This window comes from Dryobates pubescens, chromosome 37 (assembly GCF_014839835.1).
Source record: "Dryobates pubescens isolate bDryPub1 chromosome 37, bDryPub1.pri, whole genome shotgun sequence".
NCBI lineage: Eukaryota > Metazoa > Chordata > Aves > Piciformes > Picidae > Dryobates > Dryobates pubescens.
The window spans coordinates 852,652-878,213 of NC_071648.1; the positions used below are offsets into that span (position 1 = coordinate 852,652).

At 44.5% G+C, this 25,562-nt stretch overlaps 1 protein-coding gene across 1 annotated transcript; it reads right to left on the reverse strand.

The window, feature by feature from the left end:
- Positions 1-118: 118 nt before the first annotated feature.
- On the reverse strand, positions 119-25,557 carry COL3A1 (collagen type III alpha 1 chain). The gene is made up of 44 exons (XM_054177008.1): positions 25,531-25,557; positions 25,320-25,373; positions 24,466-24,519; positions 24,267-24,320; positions 23,802-23,855; positions 23,233-23,277; positions 22,291-22,344; positions 21,135-21,179; positions 20,395-20,448; positions 19,825-19,923; positions 19,661-19,705; positions 19,447-19,545; positions 18,684-18,737; positions 18,440-18,547; positions 17,476-17,529; positions 17,267-17,365; positions 15,895-15,948; positions 15,494-15,592; positions 15,283-15,336; positions 15,101-15,154; positions 14,514-14,567; positions 14,131-14,184; positions 13,895-13,939; positions 13,703-13,801; positions 13,499-13,606; positions 12,914-12,967; positions 11,304-11,357; positions 11,148-11,201; positions 10,512-10,565; positions 10,081-10,188; positions 9,869-9,922; positions 9,334-9,387; positions 7,818-7,979; positions 7,595-7,702; positions 6,452-6,559; positions 5,989-6,042; positions 5,702-5,809; positions 4,969-5,022; positions 4,751-4,858; positions 3,213-3,266; positions 2,396-2,503; positions 1,352-1,634; positions 976-1,163; positions 119-373 (listed from the first exon to the last, which is right to left on the reverse strand). Exons 1-44 carry the CDS (start codon positions 25,555-25,557, stop codon positions 119-121), a joined length of 3,642 nt encoding a protein of 1,213 aa, XP_054032983.1.
- Positions 25,558-25,562: the final 5 nt, after the last annotated feature.

Sequence of the window (25,562 nt, forward strand, 5' to 3'; positions counted from 1 at the left end):
TCCCCAGTTAGGTGCAGCTGTGTCCTTTGCTTACCAAAGTCATGCAGAGCTCTCTCTTGCTTTGTGATGGGGCTGATGCTCTAGAGAGAATTAATTACTAAGCTACCATACTGAAGTCTCATTTACTTACAGAGCAGCCATCTTCCAGAACAGCATAGGTGAATTTGCTGTTTCCTTCAGCCTTGATCTCACTTTCCGTAGAGCTCATCAGTTTCAGAGCCTTTTTAACATTCCCACTGGCCTCATCCATGTAGGCAATGCTGTTCTTGCAGTGGTAGGTGATGTTCTGGGAGGCTCGGCTGGAGAGGATGCGCAGGAAGGCCAACTGCACCTCTGAGACGTCCTCTGGCAGCTCAGCATCGCCGTAGCTGAACTGCAGAATGCAAAACACAACAGCTCTGGTGTGATCACCTCTAGGCACAGCCCTATGGAGCTATTATTTCACCCACCAACTGTTCAGCTCAGTTAGATTTCAGGAGTGATTTGGAGTATGCTGGGATGTCCAGGAGGACAGTATGTGTGCTGCTTTGGGGCCTGCTAAGTGGTGATCACAGAATCAACCAGGTTGGAAGAGACCTCCAAGATCAAGTCCAACCAATCACCCAACCCTAACTAATCAGCTAGTCCATGGCACTAAGTGCCTCATCCAGTCTTTTCTTAAACACCTCCAGGCATGTTGACCCCACCACCCCCCTGGGCAGCCCATCCCAATTGCCAGTCTCTCCTTCTGGGAAGAACTTCTTTCTAAGATCAAGCCTAAACTTCCCCTGGTCCAGCTTGGGGCTGTGCCTTCTTGTTCTGGTGCTGGGTGCCTTGGGAGAAGAGACCAACCCCCACCTGGCTACAACCTCCCTTCAGGTAGTGGTAGAGAGCAATAACGTCCCCCTGAGCCTCCTCTTCTCCAGGCTGAACACCCCCAGCCCCCTAAGCCTCTCCTCACAGGGCTGTGCTCCAGACTCCACACCAGCGACTTACCTGGAAGCCTCCATTCATAGATTCTCCAAACCAAACGTGTTTCTTCCCACTGCTTTCACTGGTCCACCAGTTTTTCCTTGGCACAGTGCTGGGGGTAGCATTGAGGCATGTCTCCCCAGTTTCCATGTTACAGTAGACTTTGATAGCATCCATCTTGCAGCCTTGGTTAGGGTCAATCCAGTACTCTCCTAGAGGTAGTTAAAAAAAGGAAGGAGCTTAATACATTTAACGAATAACCTGACTGCACCATGGGCAGACATCTGAGCTGCTCTGGCGATTTTCTGTTGGGGGAGGGGGTGGTAATTCCAACCCCCCACAAGCAGTCAAGATGAAAACCCAGGACCTACTTCCTGGTGAAAATAAAAGCTTAGCCTACCGCTCTTGAGCTCGGGATGGCAGAACTTGAGGTCCCTGCAGTTCCGAGCCGGGTTCTTCCGCGACCCATCAGGGCTGATGATGTTTTCGATCTGGTTGTTGATTGATTTCATGGAAGACACGATCTCGTTCAGGCTGATGTCATTCTCCTTTGGCTCATCTCTGTATTCGTACCCATAGCCCACTGGACCTTTTTCACCTGCACCCAGGGCAGCTGCGCCACCACCGCAGCAGGGACCAGGAGGGCCAGCGGGACCTGGAAGACCAGGCTGGCCTGGGGGACCCTTGAAGTGGAAAAAAAAGCAGTGACCATAATGCTGAGTAGAGATCACAGTCTGTGTGGGCCCTGATCTTTGAAAAGTGAGAGTCCTCACGTAACTATTTCATGCACTTACCCAGTAAACAGTGGCTCTTGGTGTGTGCAAACTTCTGTTACATTTTACAGGCCTTTATTTTCCTAAAAACTGGGATTTTCCTAATTTTGTCCCCCTGTGAGAGCCCTTCTCTTTGCATGGGCTTTGGGAAGGAGAAGGAGCCCTCTCCACCATAATCTGGAAAATAACCCTTTGTTTGCTTTAGAAGAAATGATTGTGCCAGTGGTCTCTAGAGGAGTCCAGGAAAGCCATTCTATAGCTTCCAAGACACAGGGGGAGTCTGTGCTCTGACATGGATCTCCTGCCTCCCCTTGCATGGAGCAGACTCTAACACAATGCCCAGTGCAGCAGTACTTGCAGCTAGACATTCTCTTGCCAGCTCTAGCCCCAGCTAGGCTGCTCCAAGCCCAGTTCCCATGCAAAGCAAGGTCAGGGAGCCAGCTGGGAAGGGATAGAGTGAAGGAGAAGTGGTGTATGTGGGGGTGTCCAGCTTGTGCTGTTCAGTTTTATATTGGAGATGCAAGGCATTATGGGAATGAAATAACATCATTTGCTGTGTCCACCCAGGGGGCTGGACTCTCTGGACCTCCTGGAGGTCCTCACTCTGTTTTTTTTTGAGGCATCCCTATCAAGCCATGGCATTCAGGAACAATCCCTAAAGATCTACTTACGGCAGGGCCGCTTTCACCTCTGTTACCACGGGGACCAGGAGGACCAATTGGACCTGGATAGCCACTTCTACCATCTTTTCCAGGTGGCCCAGATGGTCCTGGGGGGCCCTAAAACAAGGTTGAACATAAACATTATGGTCAAAATAGTTTAACAGGTAATGTCAAATTCAGAAATACCTTGTGAGCTGTTTGAAACGTTTCTATTTCAGAATCACAGAAATGCCAGGGCTGGAAGGGACTTCAGGGATCATCCACTTCCAATCCCCCTGACACAGGCAGGGACACCTCGCACTAGAGCAGGTTGCTCACAGCCACAGCCAGCCTGGACTTAAAAATCTCCAGGGATGAGGCTTCTACCACCTCCCTGGGCAACCTGTGCCACTCTCACCACCCTCACGGGGAAGAACTTCTTCCTAACATCCAATCTACCCACTTTCAGTTTTGCTCCATTCCCCCTAGTCCAATCATTACCTGACACCCTAAAAAGTCCCTCCCCAGCTTTCTTGTAGCCCCCTTCAGATACTGGAAGGCCACAATAAGGTCTCCTTAGAGTCTTCTCCTCTCCAGACTGAACAGCCCCAACTCTCTCAGTCTGTCTCCATAGGAGAGGTGCTCCAGCCCTCTGCTCATCCTCCTGGCCCTTCTCTGGTCACGTCCCAGCATTTTATCAAGGTGTTTTCCCTTTCTTCAGCTGTTTCCTGTTAAAATGGTTGATTGAAAGGTGTCTTTTTTTTCTTTATCTTTTTTTTAATCACCTTTTAAACCACTCAGCTCAACTCTTCCTTCACGTTATGCTAAGCAAAGAATTTTTCCTTACCCGTGCACCAGAAGCTCCTGGACTTCCAATTGTTCCTTGTGGACCCAGGGGACCCTGTGAAGACAAGACAAGTCAGTCATACACTTCCTAGCATGGAATTAGCTGGATTTACCTTAAATAAAGATATTAAAACATCTTGGAGGTTACATGAACAAAGTCAGTGAGAGAGAATGGTTGCCAGTCTTTAACCAGCAAGAGCTATCAAATGTTCTCTCTATGAAGAAAATGTTAATGATGCGATATCCAGAATGCAAGAAAGCCAACCAACACCAATGAGCTTTGGATGCTGTCTTGCAGTCAGAAGAAGAGACCACTCCAGGCTCAAAAATCTGCAGTTTTAATCATGTTACCAGGAAAGTTCTTTAGATGGCTTGGCAAACACTTTTGTCTCCAAATGCATTTTAAAAAGTAACTAAAATTGCTCTATTTATGCACAGCCAAGGACTAAGTCACAAGTTTAAATGTTATGGAGCATTGCTCTGTCACAGTGTTAATGAGAATTTATCAGGTGATTGCTTTTTCATTCATGTGACACAGGGTATATTGTGTGGTCAAGCAGAGTGATGTTGGTGGTGTGAGAGTTAACATCCATCCTTTTGCTGCCTTGGATAGATTGGTTGAGTGAGTTTTGCTCTCTTGATTCTCACTTGTACCATGGGTGGTATTTTCAGTAGAAATCCCTTCTTGAATTTGTCCTTGTCACAAACACCTAATCTGTGCCTGTCTGTTACCCTTCAGCCCTCTTAGACATTAACCACAGAATGGCTTAGGTTGGAAGGGATCCTAGAGGTCATCTGCACCAACCTCCCCACCACGGGCAGGGACACCTCTCACCTAGACTCATCCAGCCTGGCCTTGAACACTCCCAGGGAAGAGGCATTCACAACCTCCCTGGGCAACCTATTCCAGAGTCTCACCACCCTCATACTGAAGATCTTCTTCCTAAGATCCAGTCTAAACCTGCTCTCCCTCATCTTAAAACCATTCCCCCTTGTCCTGTGACTAGGCACCCTTATGGAAAGTCCTTTTCCAGCCTTCCTGTAGGATCCTATCAGGCAGCCTTAAGCAGCTAGATAAGAATTGTTTGAAATGGTGATGTAGTTAACAATCTCTTGCCTGTTTTGCCCTTATAAATTGCTAGCAGAAGAGGGACATTTGGCCTCTGAGCTTTGCTGTGAGCTTAGTTCTCTCTCTAGCACAGATTTCTAGCAAGCATGGATATTTCAATCCCTAATGCTAATCAGGACTAGCCTATGTTTGATCCAGACAAAAGCAGATGCACAGCTGAAAGGCATCACAGCAAACTCAGCTTCAGCTCCTAGCAGCTTCTTCCAGTCCTTTATGATTACTTATTTCAGGGTGATCCAGGGAATCTGGACTTTGGAACACATTTCACAATCAAGTTGCACAAGTTATTTGGAATTAATTGGGGTTTTTTCATGCCTCAGTAAATCAGTTAAGGTGAACTTGTTCCCTGGGACCTAACCCACAAAAACTAAGAGCAGGTGTCATTTCCAGCTCAATGAAAAAGTACTCACAGGAGGCCCAGGGAGACCAGGTGTACCAGGAAATCCTCTATGGCCCTTTATGCCGGTGCTGCCTCGTTCACCAGGTTCACCTTTATCACCACGAGGACCTTGAGGACCCTTTAAGAATAGGTTTGCAATTAAAGGAATATATAGAGAAATGAGAGGAGTGCCCAAATAGCAGGAGACAGCGAGTGTGTGGGAGCTCAGACACTTTAAACACGACTTACAGCAGGACCACGAGCACCAGCAGGACCGCTAGAGCCAGGGGGGCCAGGTGGACCCTGTGACACAAAAAGAAGAAGATGGTATGGATAGAGTTCCCTAGGTGCTTTGTTACTTCCACATAAGTAGGATATTCAAAGCCAGCAGCTGTTTGGAAACAAAGGGAAACTACACACACACACACACACAGAGTCAAGTCAGCAAGAATGTTGGCCAGTTCCTTTTTCTACCAATGTTAGACTCACTCAGCTTGTTGTAGGCACTGATACAGACCTCTCTGTCTTTTGTGAGGTTCTCAGTGCTCAGGCTGTGCTGCTGTCAACACTTCTCTGAAATCATCTGAAGACTTCCAAAGTTACTCCCTTAGTTTAAATAAATGACATCACTTGTGCTGCAAGAGCACCAGAGGAGATGGAAATTCAGATAGGGCCTGGTGGGATGATGGAAATTCAGATAGGGCCTGGTGGGATGATGGAAATTCAGATAGGGCCTGGTGGGATGATGTGCTTTTTGGCATCCTAAGGAGTGTGTGGATTTGGAGCTTAATTTCTATACAGTTATCAGGAACATAAACTCTGATGTCTTTCCCCTTGATACTCTTGTAAAAGAGGTCCTCAGTGCCAAGAAACTATGGCAGTGACAAATGCATGACTCTTCCAAACGCTGACTTGACTCCTGAGTGAAATAGGCTGTGTGTAGGAAAGGCAGGTAAAGAAGCAGTAAGCTATTTGGTCTCACCTGAAATCCTCTTTCCCCAGCTTTTCCAGGAGCACCACTGGTACCTGCAGGCCCAGGGTGACCAGGAGGTCCGGGAGGGCCAGGAGAGCCATTTTCCCCACGGTCACCCTGCAGAGAGTGACAGTTGACAGGATAATAAATTTGATGGCTTACAGAACTACAACATACAGAATACATTCAGTGGAGCCCAAGAGATTCCAGGAATAAGTTACACAGCACAGGACTATGTGTATTGTCATCTCCACACAGCATTTAATAACACTCTAAAGATCCTGGTGATTCCTTACTTTGCCTCCTGGGGATCCATCACGTCCAGGCAAGCCATCTGAGCCAGGGTTACCCTGGGGAAAAAGAGTGGTACAGTTTGGTCATAAACTGGATGAAGTGCAGACAGCTTGTTTTCCAGTAAGCTTAAATAGTGCTCAACAAAGAAAGGCAGAGTTTTCAAGAAAGAAGAATTCCTGGAGGTGGAGCAGCCCATGAAAGGTCTGTAAGACCCATACTGTTGTCTAGGCATGCAGGTTGTGCAGCCTCTTGTCCAGTTCCAGGTGAGACAGATTTTTTTACTACCCAGAGGTAGTTAAAGTTATAGCAGAGGCATCAGGCTACACCCCCTGAACATAACCTACCCAGGCCCCTGTGCATCAGGCACCTGAAGGAGGCTTTGGGAATCTTGAATTATATTTACTCTCTGAGCCTCCTGTTTGTACCTCACAGGCTAGCAGAAAGGTCTGACACATCTCTACTCACATCTCTGCCAGGTTCTCCAGGTAAGCCTCGTTGTCCAATAGGCCCTTGTGGACCAGGAGCACCACGTTCTCCTGGGATACCATTGGTGCCTGGTTTACCATCTTCACCCTGCACACAGAAGGGGAAATATTTGGTTTCAGACACTGAAACACCATCATATTAGACATCTTCAAATGAATATGGCATGAGTATGAAGGAGACACAACCAAGTGAAGAGCCAGTTTGCCTTTGGTGATTGTGAATACTCAGGAAAGAGAAAAGCTTGGCTAAACTGGTTTCTCTTCATTGCTGGTAACGTTCATGCAAGGCCTTTGACCCCGAGTAATGTTCCTTATTGTTTTGTTATCTAAGGAATAATAAATGGATATGTCTCTTCTGATCTAACCCCCCCCCAAAAAAACCCACAAACCCACCACCCCAAACCCAAAACCCACAAAACAACCCCAAAGCAGTTAAGAAAAACATACAAATCCATCTCTGTCTTAGTGTTAACACACAAACCAAGCCTGACACCAGCTTTCCTGGAAGGAAGGGGAAGTGTCTTTCTGTTTGGGTCATAATATTTAAGCAAGAAACATACTGAGATTTAAGCAAAGGTAAACAACTTGCAGGACGTGAAACTATGATTCAAATCTTGCCTGGAGGGGAGTTTATAGGCCCTGATCCTCCTTGAGTGGGGTGAAGCTGGTTATATACTTCTAGATAATCTAGTCCAGGAGTCTTGGTAATAGGGATTAAAGACAACCTCATGCCCCACAGCTGCTGGTGTCCAGACGTTTTAAAGCCTGACTTTACTGATGTGAATAGAAACGACTGTCCGTTCTGCAGTCTCTGGACTAGGAAGCATCAAACAAGCCCAAAGCATGCTCATTATTAGTAGCTTCTTTAATGTAAGGGTGATGGAGCATTGGAACAGGCTGCCCAGAGGGATTGTGGAGTCGCCTTCTCTAGAGACTTTTGAACCCCTCCTGCATGCTTTCCCATGTGGCCTGCCCTAGGTGATGCTGCTTTGGCATGGGGGTTGGACTAGATTGTCTCCAGAGGTCCCTCCCAACCCCTGCCATTCTATGATTCTCTGATTTTTGTATCCCTAAGCTATTTTTAGCAGGTCATTGTGCTAGCTTTGAGGCTACATGCTCTCACCTTGGCACCTGCCATACCAGGTGGACCACTGGGGCCACGCAGCCCTGGCAAACCCGTGTTACCCCGGCCTCCGACGATGCCTTGAGGACCTGGTTCCCCTGGTGCACCCTGTTTAGGAAAAGGTCAGATCAGTCAAAACTGAGCATCTTTAACATTCAGTTGGTGACTTCTTACTCTTGACAGACTTAATCCATGTCCAGTCCCTGGCTGAACATGTGCTTACCCTTTCTCCTCGTGCACCTGGTGGCCCTTTCTCTCCTGGTGCGCCGGGTTCACCTCTTATTCCAGCAGGTCCTGGACCACCAGGAGAACCAGCACTACCAGGGGGTCCAGGAGGCCCATCCTTGCCTGCAGGCCCTGCATTACCAGGGGGGCCTGGACTGCCCTAAAAATAATTTGAAAAAGAAGAGGGTGAGCTGTATTATCTGAAACAGTAGCACACGTTTGCTGTATTGATGTTTTCAGGCTTGAGTCATTGCCTCAGAGTGGATTTAGGGCCCAGCATTTATGTACCTAAATTGGATCTGGTCTTATAAAGAGAATCCTTTCACCTACCTTTTTCTTCTCCCTGCTGCCACAACATAAGGTTTGCCTAATGGAACATCTGCACATTTTGGATACCCAGTGGTTGTAATATATACAACACAGGATACACATTCCTTGCCCTCTGCTCTGCCACAGAGTTTTGAGAGAGTAGCAGAGCCTGAAAATGTCTTCAGTCACTCAGACCATATATCTTTAAGGTTGGTGTCTTAGACACATGCAGAATGACTTTCATTAAAACTCTTAGCTTAGCCAATCAATGGACAGAATTGAGGCCTTGAGCAGCAGTCTAGTTGAGAGCTGTCCCTGCCCATGGAAAGGGGGTTGAGTAAATGAGCTTTAAGATCCTTTCCAACTTAAGCCATGCTATGATTCTATGACAGTGGGGTTTTATTTAAGGTATCATTAAAGTCACTCTTTAGTCAGGAATATTCTAATTTGCATCTATCTGTAACTATAAGACAGTAGGTGAAAAACTGTTCATTCAAATAGAGGACTGACAGCCTTCTGAACATGAGCCAGCAGTGTGCCCAGGTGGCCAGGAAGGCCAATGGCATCCTGGCCTGCATCAAGAATAGTGTGACCAGCAAGAGCAGGGAGGTCATTGTGCCCCCTGTACTCAGCACTGGTTAGGCCACATCTTGAGTACTGTGTCTAGTTCTGGGCCCCTCAATTTCAGAAGGACATTGAGACTCTTGAATGTGCCCAGGGAAGGGCAACGAGGCTGGGGAGAGGCCTCGAGCACAGCCCTGTGAGGAGAGGCTGAGGGAGAGGGGGTTGTTTAGCCTGGAGAAGAGGAGGATCAGGGGAGACCTTATTGCTGTCTACTACTACCTGAAGGGAGGTTGTAGCCAGGAGGGGGTTGGTCTCTTCTCCCAGGCAACCAGCACCAGAATAAGAGGACACAGTCTCAAGCTGTGCCAAGGGAAGTTTAGACTCGAGTTGAGGAGAAAGTTCTTCACAGAGAGAGTTGTTAGCCATTGGAATGTGCTGCCTGGGGAGGTGGTGGAGTCACCATCCCTGGAGGTGTTCAAGAGGGGATTGGATGTGGCACTTGGAGCTATGGTTTAGTAGTCCTGAGGTGTTGGGTGACAGCTTGGACTGGATGATCTTTGAGGTCTTTTCCAACCTTATTGATTCTATGCCCATATACATCCCCAAGGTAAGAACAAAAGGAAAGGGATAAGACATCTTACATTGCTTCCAGGGGGACCGGGCAGACCACGAGCACCAGGGAAACCAGCAGCACCCTAGAAGAAATTGATAATTTTAGTTGGCATCTTCTGAAATCTGGAACAACTTGATCAAAGTCATTTTTATATGACCTTGAATTAGATTTAGCTGGTTTGCTTAAAACCTCATTTAAATGTCAGCAAGAAGTGTACAAACATTGAAAACTGATTGCAAGGAAAGGTCCCATATGTTCCTCCAAAGTCAAGTGATGGGCTCTTAGAAGCTTGGCCAAGATGGTCTCTAAATCAAATGACTGCTGAGATAAGCCCTGTTAGAGCTTTGGGCCATTGTGCCAACACCTGTTTTGGCACCTTACTCATATTACAGCCAGTGTGATCCAGATCACTAAACACCTCAACTTTAATTACTCCTTCTGGAAGACTTTCATTATTTGTGAGCTGTCAGTATCAAAATCGCTGGAGGTTTTGGTTTTCATTTGCATCACACTTTTGTTGCAATAGATAAATTCATCAGTGACTAAATCAGAGAGATACTCACAGGGCCTCCAGGAGATCCACGTTCTCCTTTTATTCCTTGGGGACCAGGTGGACCCTACATGGAAGGAAATGGATCAAGCAAATTATTTGGTGAATCATTTGACATCATAAGAAGTGTCATTAAGCTTCAGACAGTTTAAATGCTTGCACGTGGGCCCAGACACCTTTAGACTGAGGGAGAACTTCTAGCAACAAGGAGCAGCAAAAACTTACTGGTGCACCAGGACCACCTTGTGGACCTGCAGCTCCAGGGGGTCCAGCCTCTCCTCTTAGACCGGGGGGGCCTCTTTCTCCTTTCCCACCAGGTTCTCCATTTTGGCCCTGGAGAAAAAATACCACTTCATGACTCCAAAATATAAATGGTAGCACTGTAGTGAGAAATTTTACCCAGACACTCTTCTGAAGGGAATTCAAATACTCAATTTAATGTAAGTTAAGGTGAACTCTGAAAGTCTCCCAGTACAGGAAGGGAAGGCTAAAGAAATGTTGCTCTGTGAGTGACTGAGTACAGAAAGAGTGGCAAAGGGATCCCATATATGTGGCAGGTATGGATGTTGCAGGGGTTACAGCAAACATTTCTGAGAGTGGATGAACCAAGGGAAACTGATGACCACATTCAATTGCTTTTGAGTATTTTTACTCACTGGAGCTCCAGGGAAGCCAGCAGGTCCAGGAAGACCTTGTTCTCCTCGTTCACCCTGTAGAAAATCAGCAATGGAAGAGGTTAGGAAGAAGGTCTTCACTTTCCTCGTTAGAGAATGCTCCCCTGAATACTACTTAACTTTCTTTGCCTTATCAGACTTTGAAGAAAACCAAACCGAACCCAAACCAAAACAGAAGCTGCTCCTGAGCTTTCAAAACAGCTGTGCAGAAATTATCTGATCATTTTCTTAAATGTGACAAACTGATTTCACTTCCAACTGCATAAGCCCTGAGCCCACACCCAAGTGAGACCCAGCTGTGCTGTTTTATCAATCTAAAGACTAAAGGCATTTTTTAACGTTGACTTAACCGTAAGATAAGATGGAAACAACTACTGCTCACAGTCTTGCCCTGCCCTGTCACCACAGCCCTCTGACCTCTTTACAGTGTTAACAGCACCGCTTTTCTCAAGTCCTTAGCACCTGTAAACCACAAGAGCCAACACAAGCTGCTTGTGCTTGGCTTATTTTGAACTCAAGCCACATGTGTTCCTGATAGGGTAGGTGCAACGCTGATGCCTGTTCTAGGCTGAAGGAGCCATGGTAAAGTTATACTGGAGGAAAAGTACAATCACTTACAGGACCACCACGGGAGCCTGTTGGACCTGGGGCACCTGCTGGGCCAGTCTCTCCCTGTAAGGAACAAGAATGATTACTAAATGTTTTCCTTCTTCTCATGAGACAGCCACCAGTGTGACTCCACAGTATCAAACACCAATATAGAGGTTGCTTTACCTTGTCTCCAGGTGGGCCAGCAGGGCCAGGAGGACCGATGGGGCCTACGTTACCCTAAACAATTAGAGAAGAATCTCTTTTGTATCACAAGGTGACAGTGTCATTTCCTCCATTTTGATCAACAACATTTACCTTCCAGTCTAAACAAGCTGCTCAATGTATTGAAATGGCAGTAAGTCTCCAATGCCAACGTGTGGTTGCACACTGCATTTTGGGACGGTGCTCCAAGATATCCCATACTGCAGTGTGACAAAGCTCCAGCTCATTGATTTGATTTTTCCCTCCCCCCTCCCCATCTAAATCTAATCCAAACTCACCTGAGGTTTATAGGTCTCTTTATATGGTAGGCAATAAATGTGATCCATTGCCCTAACTTTTTATGTAGATTATCAGCCCACATTTCTTCAGTTTTTGAGGCCAGGCTGGATGTGGCTCTGGGCAACCTGCTCTAGTGTGAGGTGTCCCTGCCCACGGCAGGGGTGTTGGAACTGGATGACCCTTGAGGTCCTTTCCAACCTTGACAATTCTGTGATGATTCTGTATATGTTCAGCCTCTCTTGACTGGCTCCCTGACATTTTTCTTTCTTCAGAATTTAATGCTCACCTTATGCTGCAATTTTATGTATTATCCCTCAATATCTTGATGTCTATAGAATCATAAAATGGTTTGGGTTGGAAGGGACCTTCAAAGGTCACCCAGCAATGAACTCTCTGCAATGAACAGGGACATCCTCCACTAGATCAGGTTGCCCAGAGCCCTGTCAAGCCTCCTTCACCTTGAATATGTCCAAGGAGGGAGCCTCAACTACCTCCCTGGTCAACCTGCTCCAGTATTTCACTGGTAAAGAACTTACTCCTAATGTCTGACCTAAATCTACTCTTCTCTAGTTTCAAACAGTTGGCCCTCATCCTATCACTGCAGGCCTTTGTAAAGAGTCCTTTTCCAGCTTTCTTGCAGGCCCCCTGCAGGTATTGGAAGGCTGCTATTAGGTCTCCCTGGAGTATTCTCTTCAGAGAATGAACCACCCCAGCTCTCTCAGCCTCTCCTTATAGGAGAGGTGCTTCAGCCCCCTGATCATTTTCATGGCCCTCCTCTGGACCTGCTCCCATCAGGTCCATGTCCTTGTGTTGAGGGCACCAGCATGTACTCATTAGATACATCTCAAGTGTCTATTTTATGTGCATACATCATATAGATGTATAAATAGATCAGATACAGTAACCTGTGGCTGTATTCTGTATGAGAATACTTACTACCATGACGTCTTGTTGCATTTCATTATCACCAGCATTCTCCTCATCAGTCAGCTGGATTTAGGAAACTAGGAACATCTTCTCTACTTTTGCATTGTTGCTTTGCCTCCCCCCAAAATTAGTCCAAATAAATTGTAATCTTCTGCTTGCAAAAAGTTCTATTATATCTAGCCAGAAAGCTGCAATCACAAAACCCAGTCAAATACACAAAACCAGTTTGGCACTGCTGGGATGTAACACAATGGGATCAATACTTTACCTCTCCTGGTCTTTATTCACTGTTAGTTTACTCATGTTCTAAGTGTAGACTATGTGAAGCTAATTGATAAACTGCTAGATGGGTAAAGGCTACTCACTCTCTCTCCTCTTGCACCAGGAATGCCATCAGCACCTTTGCCACCAGGTTCTCCCTAACAAGAATAAAACATACAAAGCATTGAAACAAAAGGCAAGCAGAAGGGGAGGGAGAGAAGAATGAAAACATTATTGAGGAGAGGATCTCATACTGAGGATATCTCACTAACCATATTTCCTCATTGTGATCATGAGTGTAAAATTGGGGATGACATTCTGCTCAGTATTCAGCAACAGATACTGAATACTTTGGTGGAGCAAACCACCAAACTGATTCAAAATGCAGTCTATTTGCCCAAGCTATTTGCCCATGGCACAAACTGTTCTTACTGTTTATTAGCTTCACTAGATCTGTTTGGATATACCCTTCCCCAAAGAGGTCTAGCACAGCAGAATATCTAAGCTTCTATTAAACCAGGGGGAAAATCCTTTCTTTTTCAACATACAGAACCCTTATCACACTACTAAGTCAACAGTACTGCTACACAGTCAGCACCTCTGAAATCAAGCCAGCAGTGAAGTTATGAACAAATTCAGTGCCCTGTGGGAAGCTAACACTAAATTAGCATAAAATGTGGGTCTGTTACCTTATCTCCTTTTGGTCCAGGACTTCCAGAAGCTCCTCTTTCTCCAGGCATTCCCTGTAAGCCAGGCAGCCCTGTGCCTCCAGGGGCACCAGGAGGTCCGGGAGGACCCTAAAGAGAAGCAAAAAGTAGTTAGGGAAACAAACAAGCAAACAAAAACTTGAATACCAGGAGTAAGAGTGGGAAAATAAGCAAGTCTGTGGATACCTTGGCACCTTCTGAGCCAGCAGGACCTGGCCCACCTCGTGTTCCAGGAGGTCCTGGGGGGCCAGGTGCACCTCGTTCACCTGGGATACCATTTTCACCCTGTGCCAAAGAAATGTGTTATTGCTTGCTTTCAGGGCTCACAGGTTGTTAATTCTCTTGTGTCATCAGAGAACCCATTGCTGTATGAGTTACCTTAGGGCCTGGGAACCCGGGGCCTCCAATTTCACCTTTGGGTCCCTGTTTATGAGAAAACAAATGCAATTTATCCATGCCCTTTACTTACTGAATCTACATTATGATTAGCACCCTGTTTCTCTGGTCTATTATCCCTGAAACCAGATTTCTCTGAAGAATGCCAATAGTGAACTTGGAAATATAATCTAGGAAGTACTTCTCATGTACTTTTTTGTTGCTTAATTCCTGCTTACCTGTTCTCCAGGCTTTCCATTCTCTCCAGCTGGTCCTGGTCCACCAGGCAATCCCTATGTGAAGGAACAACATTATCATTCATATTACATAGATAAATTATTCTGTTTCTTAGCTAGCATTATTTATTAGGCACTTATGAGTTCCCACCTCCTTCCAATTCCTCTACAAAGGAGGAGGTACTCATTTGATCAGGAGAGGTTTTCTGCAGCATAATCTACTGAGCCAGCCTCTGGTTTGCAACTATGAAATGCTAGGCAATCAGTTTTGTTATTTTGGGCTTTTTTTTTTGGCTGATGTGTCTTATTTCCTACTTCAAAAATGTGATGACATGCATTCTAGTGAAATTGTTTAGATGTTTCAGCAAACAATCAACACACAGCACCTGGAGGCCAGGTGGACCTGCTGGTCCTGGTTCTCCTCTTTCCCCAGAAGCACCCTGCAATCAAAGAAAAAGAGGGGGAAAAATAAAATGAAATTGTCTGAGAACTTTGCAGCACAGAACCCCCCCACCCCCCCGCTCAGCTACATGTCCTTATCTTCATCTGCTGCACACTGCACAATCCCAAGGCTAATGTATTGTGGTGCTCTGGCATTCGCTCTCTTCACTCCAACTGTTAGATGCAATTCAGCAGTCACAACTGTACTTGACACTAATTTGGAATGCTATAAAGGTTAAAGGGAGCAATAATCAGCTTCACTTGGAAAAGATGATACACCTCCCAGAGCTCTAAATTGACTTTGCATTTCGACTTAGACCAGGTATACCCAACTCAGGTTTCTCCTAACAAAGTTTTGAGTATTAATTTATTAAACCAATGGTAAGGGAGAGGTCTTCTATTGGCCATCACAAAAGCACATTTCTTTATATCATTAAAAATATTCTCCTAAATTCACAGTCTCTGTCCATAGATGTCAGACCACTTTGGCAATAAATGATAATTGCCTTAATTATGGCACTACCACACTTACAGTAGGTCCAGGAGGACCAGGGAGGCCAACATCACCATTCTTCCCAGCAGGCCCCTATACAAAGACAAAATCAGGCTATGGTTATGGGTTGATAACATTTTTAGAAGACTCAGCAAATTATCATCAATTAATATAATGTATGCCATTATTAGGTTATTAAACCAAGTGTTAATGAGACTTACAGGTGTTCCAGGTGGTCCTCCGGGGCCTCTTTCTCCATTTTTACCTGGTGCACCCTTACAAAAGAGAATGATCACACTTAAAACACTTGTTTTACTCAGCATGGAGTAACCTAAAGCTGCAGCATGAGATATAACCCCACTATGGAGCAATTTATCCTAACATTTGGCTGGCCAAGCATAAGCACAAGAGAACTGAAGCAATCCCACTCACCTCATTGCCTTTAGGACCAGGGAAACCCATCACACCTGGCTGACCCCGTGGACCTGGAGGACCAGGTGGACCAGAGCGGCCAGATTCACCCTGGTTACCCTGGGATAAGGGAGAAAAAGAAATGAAGATATGACTTCAGCCTCATTAAAGAGTGAGGGTGAGATCAGGCTGAAGGCACTGTCAAAGTTTATTATGTGTGTATTAGCTAAGCTTCTGTATACTCTGGGTTTAAACAGCATTAAATGACAAGGTTTATGGAGTGCTCTGATAAAGGAAACAGCAACACACATAAAAAGAGGCAATTAATCTGGCTGTGATAACAACCTGTCATGTAGATACTGGGGGATGAGGGTAAAGTCAGTAGGAGGGCTAGTCTGAAATATATTGCACAATGTACATACTGGAGGTCCTGGCTTCCCGTCACCCCCAGGGCTCCCTGGAACTCCGGGCAAACCCTGCAATTGAAGGGGAAAAAAAAGAGAGTTTTCTTCTTCACTTTAAAATGAGCAGCATTAAGTTACAATATAGAAATAGAAACAGAAGGAAACCTTTTCAACTCCCTGCTTGATTTTAACCTAATTCATCAAAATTTCAATTCCTCACATTTCTTTCCATCCCATTAAAGGGGGAGGGAGAAAGCTAAAAAGTTATTTTGTTAGGAGTTCATTGGTTTCTCTGGGAGTCATTGTATACAAGCAAGGCATCAGACATGCATTAAAAAATCGTGTTCTGTGATTGGTTGGGAAGAAAATTGGTTTCAGATGGTAAAAATCATAGAATTGCAGAATCATAGAATGGTTTGGGTTGGAAGGTTGCTCCAAAGGTCATCTAGTCATATCCCCCTGCAGTAAACAGGGACATCCACCACTAGATCAGGTTGCCCAGAGCCCTGTTGAGCCTCACCTTGAATATCTCCAGAGATGGGGCCTCAACTACCTCCCTGGGCAACCTGTTGCAGTGTTCCACCACTGGTGCACAACATTTTCCTAACACCCAATCTAAGTCTGCTCTTCTCTCATTTCAGACCATTGCCCCTCATCCTACCACTCCAGGCCTGTGTAAACAGTCCCTCTACAGCCTTCTTGTAGCCCCCCTTCAGATACTGGAAGGCCACAATTAGGTTTCCTCAGAGCCTTTTCTTCTCCAGACTAAATAACCCCAACTCCCTCAGTCTGTCCTCAAACAGTACTTTAATTAGCCATTTAAATAGTAATTTAAATATAAAGATATTTAAATACAATGACCTAGATACCTATTAAACATAATAAGTATCATGCATTTTATCATAAGCATAATACAGTCAATCATCCAGTGCTAATTCACACTAAAGCAATATGTTGTGATTGTGTGAACTGGAGAGCATGTTCAGCTTCACCTAAGCTTCCTCATTCACTTGTGACAGATGTTCTCTGAGTGCCCCAGGTTTCTGCATGGTTATTTTTTGCCATACAAATACATGTAAAGGAGTGTTAGGAAAAAATTCTTCACAGAAAGATTGATTGGCCATTGGAAGAGGCTGTCCAGGGAGGTGATGGAGTCACGTTCCTTGAAGTGTTTAAAAAAAGCCTGGATGTGGCACTTGGTGCCATGGGTTAATTGATAAGATGGTGTTGGGTGGTAGGTTGGACTGGATGATCTCAAAGGTCTTTTCCAACCTGGTTAATTCTGTGAATTAATAGGAAAAAAATTTACTTGGACTCCTTTATTGTATCAGCTCAGATGAGACATCTCTGAGAGTGTTTATCTCATTTTCATGGAGACATCCTGTCTTACTCTCATTCCAGGAAGACCTGGGTTTCCATCTTGTCCACGCTCTCCCGCAGGTCCGCTGGGGCCGGGAGGACCTGGGCTACCACGCTCGCCTGCAGGGCCCTGAGAAGAAAAAGACATGTTGGAATCCACAGCTAGGAAATCAGCCATGGACCTGAAATTCTCCATGGATTCTCCAGAATTTGAGGGCTGGTTTTGTGGAAGATGTATACCTTTTCACCTGGAAGTCCATTGCTACCAGGTAAGCCACGGAAACCAGGGGAACCCTGCCAAACAAGAGAATGGAAGATGGATGTCAGTGTAACTTGGGCAGTGGAAGCTGGCTTGGTTTGGGTTTTTTTTCCTAGTCTATATAGCATTAGGCATATTATTATGAAAATTAATGAAATAAATAGATGGAAATGGAGTTCTGGATAGATCAGCACAATTTCCTTTGGTTCAGATGGGACCAGGAATCTAAAATTTGTTAAAGGGTGTTGCTGTTTATTCCATTGAGTGAAGCAATTCAGGAACTACTTTGTGCAACAGCTCTTTAGAAAGTTATCAAATCTACCAGCCAAAATACCCCCCAAACCAACAGTTGGCAGTAAAAGATATCATAAAGGTGCTGACTTGTGTTGAATGTGGAAGGACTTGCCTTAATTTTTCAGAGCTGAAACTTTGTCATTGTTTTTGTTAATCGAGAAAGAATGGCAGAGTTTGTATATTTCACTTGCTGCCCTATGTACTTCTCCCAGTTTATGTTTGCTTTTCAGCCCAAATCTTTTGCTACAGCTTCCAGGTATATATGATTACTGATTCATCTCTCTCTCTCTCTCTCTCTCTATATATATATATATATCTATATCTCCATCCATCAAATTGTATTCTTTATATATGTATATGTAAACAAAATTTCTATTTTATAGATCTAATTAATATTTGTAATTTATGTATATAATTAATTTATATACATATGCATTCATTTCTTTCAGACTGAAATAAATCTGAGTGCTGCAATGCAGTAGAGGAACCAGAGAGGAATTCTCCCCCGTTTCATAATCCAGATTCACAGCTGGAATTTGCTAACTGATATGGAGCCAAGGCTCTTCTGAAAGCATTTTGAACAGCAGGTTGTGCTGTCTTTGCATTGACTTAGGCTGTACCTCATGTGTATGGTCACCTGCAACAGCTTACCCTTTCTCCAGGTGTACCAGGTACGCCGTTCTGGCCGGGTTCGCCATTTGCACCCCTTTTGCCTTCTTCACCAGGAGGTCCAGGAGCACCTGGGGTGCCATTTTCACCCTGGCAAATCCACCAGTGCAGTTAGAAATCTCAAAAAAACCCCCAAACCCAACCCCACCCCAGCCCTTTATATGGAGAGTGGTTCAGGTCAGACTTCATTGGAAGAAGTCTCTGAATACAGTTTAAAATCACTTACACGCTCGCCTTTTGGGCCTGGATCTCCTTTTGCACCATTCTTACCAGGCTCTCCCTAAAGAGGAGAAAATTTCAACAGGGAGTTGTTCTACAGCTTCTAGATGTACTAAAATACTAAGAATTAGTCAAGATATCTTTCAAATTATTAACTCATTCCTAGTGTTTCCCATTCTGCAAAAGAGTTAGCATGCACTGCTTGAAGGTGGATGTGGATTGCAAGGAGCTCCCTGAAGATCCAGTAAAGGAAAGAAGCAATACAATCTTAAACACCACTGAGTAAAGTTTTAAGACTGTTTCTGAGCTATTTCAGACATTATTGAGACTTCTGCTTGAAGCTCCCGAGTGGGTTCTGTGACAAAGAACTTCCTGTGTTGCAAGGCTGCCAGCAAAGAGCCTGCTGGGGTAAATGACAGTAGAAGAGTAGGTAGAACTCACTAGGTGTGATGAGCTGTAGACTCAGCTTGTGGGAGTTTAAACAGGTGAAATTAGAGTTTTAAACCAACAGATTTTTGTCTGCAGCCATTTTAGAGGAGCTGTTTATAAGGATAATTTTAGGTTTTTATTATCCAATTGTGTTTATTTTAGTCACTTAATTTTCTTACCAAACTGTTTCTTTTTATTATCCCATTTTATTATAAAATAGTGCATTGCACCATGCCAAAGGAGTGGGACAAATTCAATGCAGTCTTTTTTTTCAGTATTATCAGAACTACTACCTTCATGTTTGTTTCTACAACCAGTTTCATGACTATTTGGTAACTCACCGGAGAGCCTTTCGCCCCAGGATTTCCACTTGCACCTGCAGGACCAGGAGGACCGCGGCCACCTGGCAGACCAGGAGCACCAGGAATACCTGAAGGTCCCTATCAAGAGTGAACAGTAGACAAGGATGAAGAGAGCTGTGAGACTCTGCCCAGGCCAAATAGCAATCCTCCCCAACACAGTGCCACAAAAGACAGCGATGTGAAAAGTACTCACCATTTCACCCTTGTTGCCAGGGCTTCCAGCTCTTCCAGGAGGGCCCTGAAAAAAGAGATCTATAAATTACCAATGCTGCTAACCTAAGACTAAACCAAAAGACATGCAGGGTTTTGTGAAGAGCAGGTGGCACACTTCTCCCTTCCCGTGTTGTATTTATGTACCTGAGGCCCAGGTGGCCCAGCCTGACCCTGAGGACCAGGTTCTCCTCTCTCTCCTGGACTACCACTAGAACCAGCAGGACCAGGAGGACCAGCTTCACCCTACAGAAAAAAAAAGGTAGAAGAAGAAAATGAATGCACTTTACTCTTGTCTCCATGGCAATCTGTAGTAGATTCATAGTTTCTTCCTCTCTTGTGGCATCTTTGTGTGACTTGGGAAGAAGGTTACCACCACCACCACCATCTGAGTGCAAGAGCCAAACTAATACAGTGAGTGCAGTGCTGAGGCACAGGGCACCCATGCACTCCAGCCAACACTTGCTGCACAACTCTTCTAGTTGTGGGAAGGTCACATGCTGCATAAAGCTTTAGATCTCCCAATCAATGGTGTTTTGGGGTGAGTGTTCATGAAGGTGATGAGGACAAGGTTTGACTCTTGCTGTATATGAAAACACATCAACTTCAGGCTTACAAACAGTGTAAGAGCAGCCAGGAAAAGGACACCTAAAGCAAATGTGCAGAGAGGTGCTAGATGGCTAACTAGAGAAAGGATCAAATTGTACAGATGAATACCTTAAAACCTGGAGAGCCTGGAAATCCTGCAGTTCCAGGGGGACCTGGGGGACCCTTAAAAGTGAAAGGAATACCATTAATGCAAAAGGTTGAAGCCATATGGAATCAATCTTAAGTTTAAAATGCCTGATTATGGGACTTTGAGTAAGGAAACACCTGGCAAAATGGCAAATATAAATCAAGCTGTAGAAGTTTGTCTGGTCCTAAAATATCACACCTACATCTTAGCTACCCTGACTTATTTATGTTCAGATAAGTTTCTGTGTTGCAAATGAAAACCAAAACAAGACATGAAAGCTGCCATTAAAGAATAAAGGTTCTAATTAAACAAAAGGTGTAGGTGGGGAGAAACCCCACAGTCTAGCTGTTACACATACAAGTGGACCCACTCAGATTTCTAGGTGGATGGGAAAGAACAATTCAATAATGTGCTTATTAAGATCATGCCAAATCTGACCTGCACCAAGAGAAGCAATTCTATCTACCTCTGTGATCTCTGAGAATAATCTGGTTTGGGATTTATGCATTTTTCTGATTGACAGTGCTAGAGCTCTACCTTGCACCTTGTGCTTCAAGTATCCTAACCAACAGACTTTTGAAATGCAATTCAATAAGATGCTCTTTCTTCAACCAGTGCACCCCAAGTTTTGGGTTTGCTGGCACTGCAGAGCATCAGCTGGAAGTAACTGGACTTGAGCAACACAAATACTTAGGAGTCAAATACTTGTAAGTCATCTTACAGGTGGGCCTGCTGCTCCTGGAGATCCATCTTTGCCATGGGCACCCTACAGAAAGAAGAGAGGTGTTGAGTACAGAGCACTAATCCAGACACAGAACCCACATGCTTTAATGCCCATGACTCACAGACCCTCTTTTTTCCTGTCTGTACATTCCCACTTGGTTGACCAACCCAAGGATTCCTCAGCTATGAAATTCTAAAATAATAATTAACTAAATAATTTGTGAAGGCATAGCCAATGCTTGTAGTGTGATGATGAGACAGCAAGGTGCAGAAATGCACTTTTATTAAATAGCAGTTACAGAGCATCATCTCTGTCCACAGTTCTTGAGGTTAAATAAAGAAGAGCACAATAGAGTCATGGAAGACCTCAAGGATCATCTGGTACAACCTTTCAGGGCAAGAATATAGTTTAAATGAGATGGCCCAGCACCCTGTCAAGCTGGGCCTTGAAACTCTGGCTACTGTACAGTGTCTGTTTCAAAGCAACAGTGACTTCTGCTTCACATAGAAGACTACAATTTCATTCCAATAACTTAACAAACAGTAGTGTGATTTAAATCCTGCTGTCTCTCTTGTGGGCATGTTGGACCAGGTCTGCTGATCAGCTTATGTAGTGTTTGTATGAACAAGGTGCTGGTTATTGTAGTTCAGCTGTGCTTGGTTGATTGTGTTGGACACTGTGCACTATGACTCCCTACAGAGTAAAGAATGTAGCCCCTAGTCTCAAAGAGTCATTTTAACTTAGCCCTTTCAGTTACTTCAGAGACTGCATTTTTTCCCTCTCTCTGCTTTCTGCTATGGCCTTTGCTTCTGCTCCTCTTCCCTGTTCCTCTTGGCTGAACCTGAGCTTATGCTGAAACACTGAACTCTCCCTTAATGTATGGTTTATTAATTACAAAACAAACCAAAAAGAAATAGAAAATAAGATAGTGAAATTCTCGTGAGTTAGAAGGGTTACCTCTTTAACTGGGGAGTGAAAGGTTTCCAGGTATGACAAGATACATTCTGTATGTATGACTTTACAGATGCCACACAAATTTCTAATCCTTTGCATTACAGCTGTTGGAAGGTAATCCATAAAGCAGGAAATTTTCAACCTTTTGAAACAAAATATCTGCTGCTTCTGAATAAGAAGAAAAGCCACCAGTACTTACAGGGCCACCAGGATTCCCAGGTCTTCCCCTTTCACCTGCTGGACCTCTGGGTCCCTAGAAAATGTAAGAAAAGGGGTCTGTTAGATGACTTCCAAAATAATACAGCCAAGCAAAGAGACATTGCTGCCATTTACACATCTCAGTATTGCTCATGCAACATGTTGGGGTCATTAAAGCTAAAATAAGGATGAACAACCCAGTTAACCAACAGATCACAGAAACATTCAGGTTGGAAAAGACCCTCAGGATCACCAAGTCCAACCCAGAACCCTACTCTACAGGGTTCACCCCTAAGCCATATTCCCAACCACCACATCCAAACCACTTTTAAACACATCCAGGGTTGGGGACTCCACCACCTCCCTGGGCAGCACATTCCAGTGCCTGACCACTCTTGCTGGGAAAACTTTTTTCCTAATGTCCAGTCTAACCCTGCCCTGCTGCAGCTTGAGGTCCTTCCCTCTTGTTCTATCACTAATTACCTGTGAGAAGAGACCAGCACCAGCCTCTCCACAACATCCTTTCAGGTAGTTGTAGAGTGTGATGAGGTCTCCCCTCAGCCTCCTCTTATTCAAACTAAGTAGCTCCAGCTCCTTCAATCACTCTTCATCAGATTTCTTCTCCAGGCCCTTCCCCAGCTTTGTTGCCCTCCTCTGCCATCACTCCAACACCTCCACATCTCTTTTGTATTGAGGTGCCCAAAACTGGACACAATACTCAAGGAGTGTCCTCACCAGAGCTGAGCACAAGGGGACAATCACCTCCCTGCCTCTGCTGGACACAGCATTTCTAATCCCAGCCAGGATGCCATTGGCTTTCTCAGCCACCTGAGCACACTGCTGGCTCCTATTCAGCTGCTTGTCTGTTAGAATCCCCAAGTCCTTTTCTGCCATACAGCTTTCCAGCCACACTCCCCCAAGCCCCAAGGATACACGTATTTACCGGTTGGCCTGGTGATCCATTTGCTCCAGGAAGACCAGTTTCACCCTGTTATGGAAAGAAAACACCAATCCCAGAATGAACTTTGGTGAGAACATTTATTGGTTTATTCAAGGGTAAGAGACAGAGGGCAGCCCAATCTGTTGCCCCTTTCTGTGTGGTACTGAGTGCCCTCAGCATGAGCCGAGGTCTATGAGGTCTGAGAAGCCTACACAAGTGCTGGAAGTCTGAGCAAGTGCCAGATGCCCAAGAAGCCTAAACAAGTGTCAGAACGAAATATTTAAACAGAAAAATAATAATCAGTCCTTTACTATTATAGAATAAAGTCAGGTGACCCAGGCATGTCCTTTCATTTTGGAATCTCATCTTTATTACTGCTGTGAAACAAGGACATGATGTGGTTGAGAAAGTCTAACTCCTTTGAAGTGATTCTCATGCTTTTCTTGGAGATATTCAATGAGCTTCTTGAGTATTTTAGATTTATAATTGTGCAATATGCAAAGCACAGCAAAATAGCAAATGATGGAGGATGTTATTCTACCTACTGCAAAGATGACACTGTGGGTTTTTACCTTTGGACCAGGAGCACCACTTTCACCTCTGGCACCATCTTTTCCATCAAAACCCTGTGGAAAAGGAAAAATCATATCTGTGAATAATAGTTCTCTTGCCTTAAGGAAAACTCAACTCTTGGCAAAAGGTTAAGCTTCCAAATAAACTCACATAAAGGGACATATTTCTAATAGTGAGTGCTATCAGCTATTGGAACTCTCCTTGAAAGAAGATTCCGGCCCTCCATCTCTCCACGGCCATTAGTTAAGAGCTGCTGCTTTCCTGGTAACGATGCATCAGCCCCAGCAGTTGGGAAGAGCTCTACAATTGAGGTAACTACATGCAATTTAATAGTGTTTCTTATAGAAGGTCCATAAATTGCCCATTATTTAGTCTCTTCAGCTGGGAGTCAATAACTGAAAGAGCACAATAGCTCCCTAATTCAAGCAGAGTCGCAGACTCATCTCTACCCAATATACACTTACTCGTTGGCCTTTCATCCCAGGCATCCCAGGCATCCCAGGGTGTCCCTTGTGACCCTAAAAACACAAATATAGAAAGACTAATAAGTCATGGAGGGCACAAGCCAACATTCATTCTGTGTCAAGTTCACTTGACTAACTTAAAATGGGAAAAGGAAAACTTTTGATTAGAGGACCCTTGTCACTGGGGGATTTTCCATACCGGTAATCCAGGGATTCCACGGTCTCCATTTCTGCCTGGTCTTCCTGGTTCTCCCTGTTGAAAGAAAACATTTATTTATTTATTGACTCTAAATATTGCTCCAGTTACTGCTAAAAAGAACCACTCCTAGCAGATCAGGGCAAGACTGAATAAGCAGGTGAAAATTCCACCAGAGACATCGGGGACGATGATAGCAGGGTGACGGTTCGCTGCGTGACTGCCCTCTGAAACACAGTGCCAGGTTCTATGAACTCAGATTTTAACAAGGTTTTGGTTAACATCTAATTTATTTCAAGCCAACATTTAGGAAGAGATGATCACAGAAAACCTGCTTTTCACACTGAAGCATTCAAAATGGACAAAAACATTTTAGCTGCTTCTCTTCCTTTTATTACACCCTACCCAGGACTCCCGTCTGTGACACAGAAGCTGTTTGAACAGCCGTAAAAGTCAAAGCAAGACTCGAAGGGAGCAGACAACTACCACTACTGTCTGCCTTTCTCCTAAACTAATTTATTTTGGTTCAGATCAAAACAGCATATTTCATGCTTAGATTTTATTGTAAAAAATGAAATCAATCAATCAAATCAAATCAAATAATCAAATCAAATCAAATAACCAAACCAAATACAATACAATAGTGCCTATCACAGTGGCCACTAAAAAGGGAACTTTTGGGGGGATGGACATTTATACCTACTGTAAGCCAAATCTAGTTTCCCAAATTGAGAAACAGGGAAATGTTAACAGTTCTTGAATACAATGGTACCAATGTCCTCTGCTCTATTACCATTTAATGAACTTACTTTCTTCCCAATTACTAAGCATCATCACCATCATCGTAGTGAACTTACATCTTTTCCTGGTGGGCCAACTGGGCCTATCATTCCGATAGGGCCTGGAGGTCCCTGTGGAAAAAGAATTAATATTAACTATAATGATAAAATATATGAAGTCTCTTTTAAATGAAAAATGCATGGGGTGGCATTTAAACACTTGTACATTTGACACATATGACAGCAAAGCCACAGCATGAACTGCAGAATGTCAGTACACTTCAGTCACAGCACAGATTCCTGCTGGTAAGGTCATGCCTT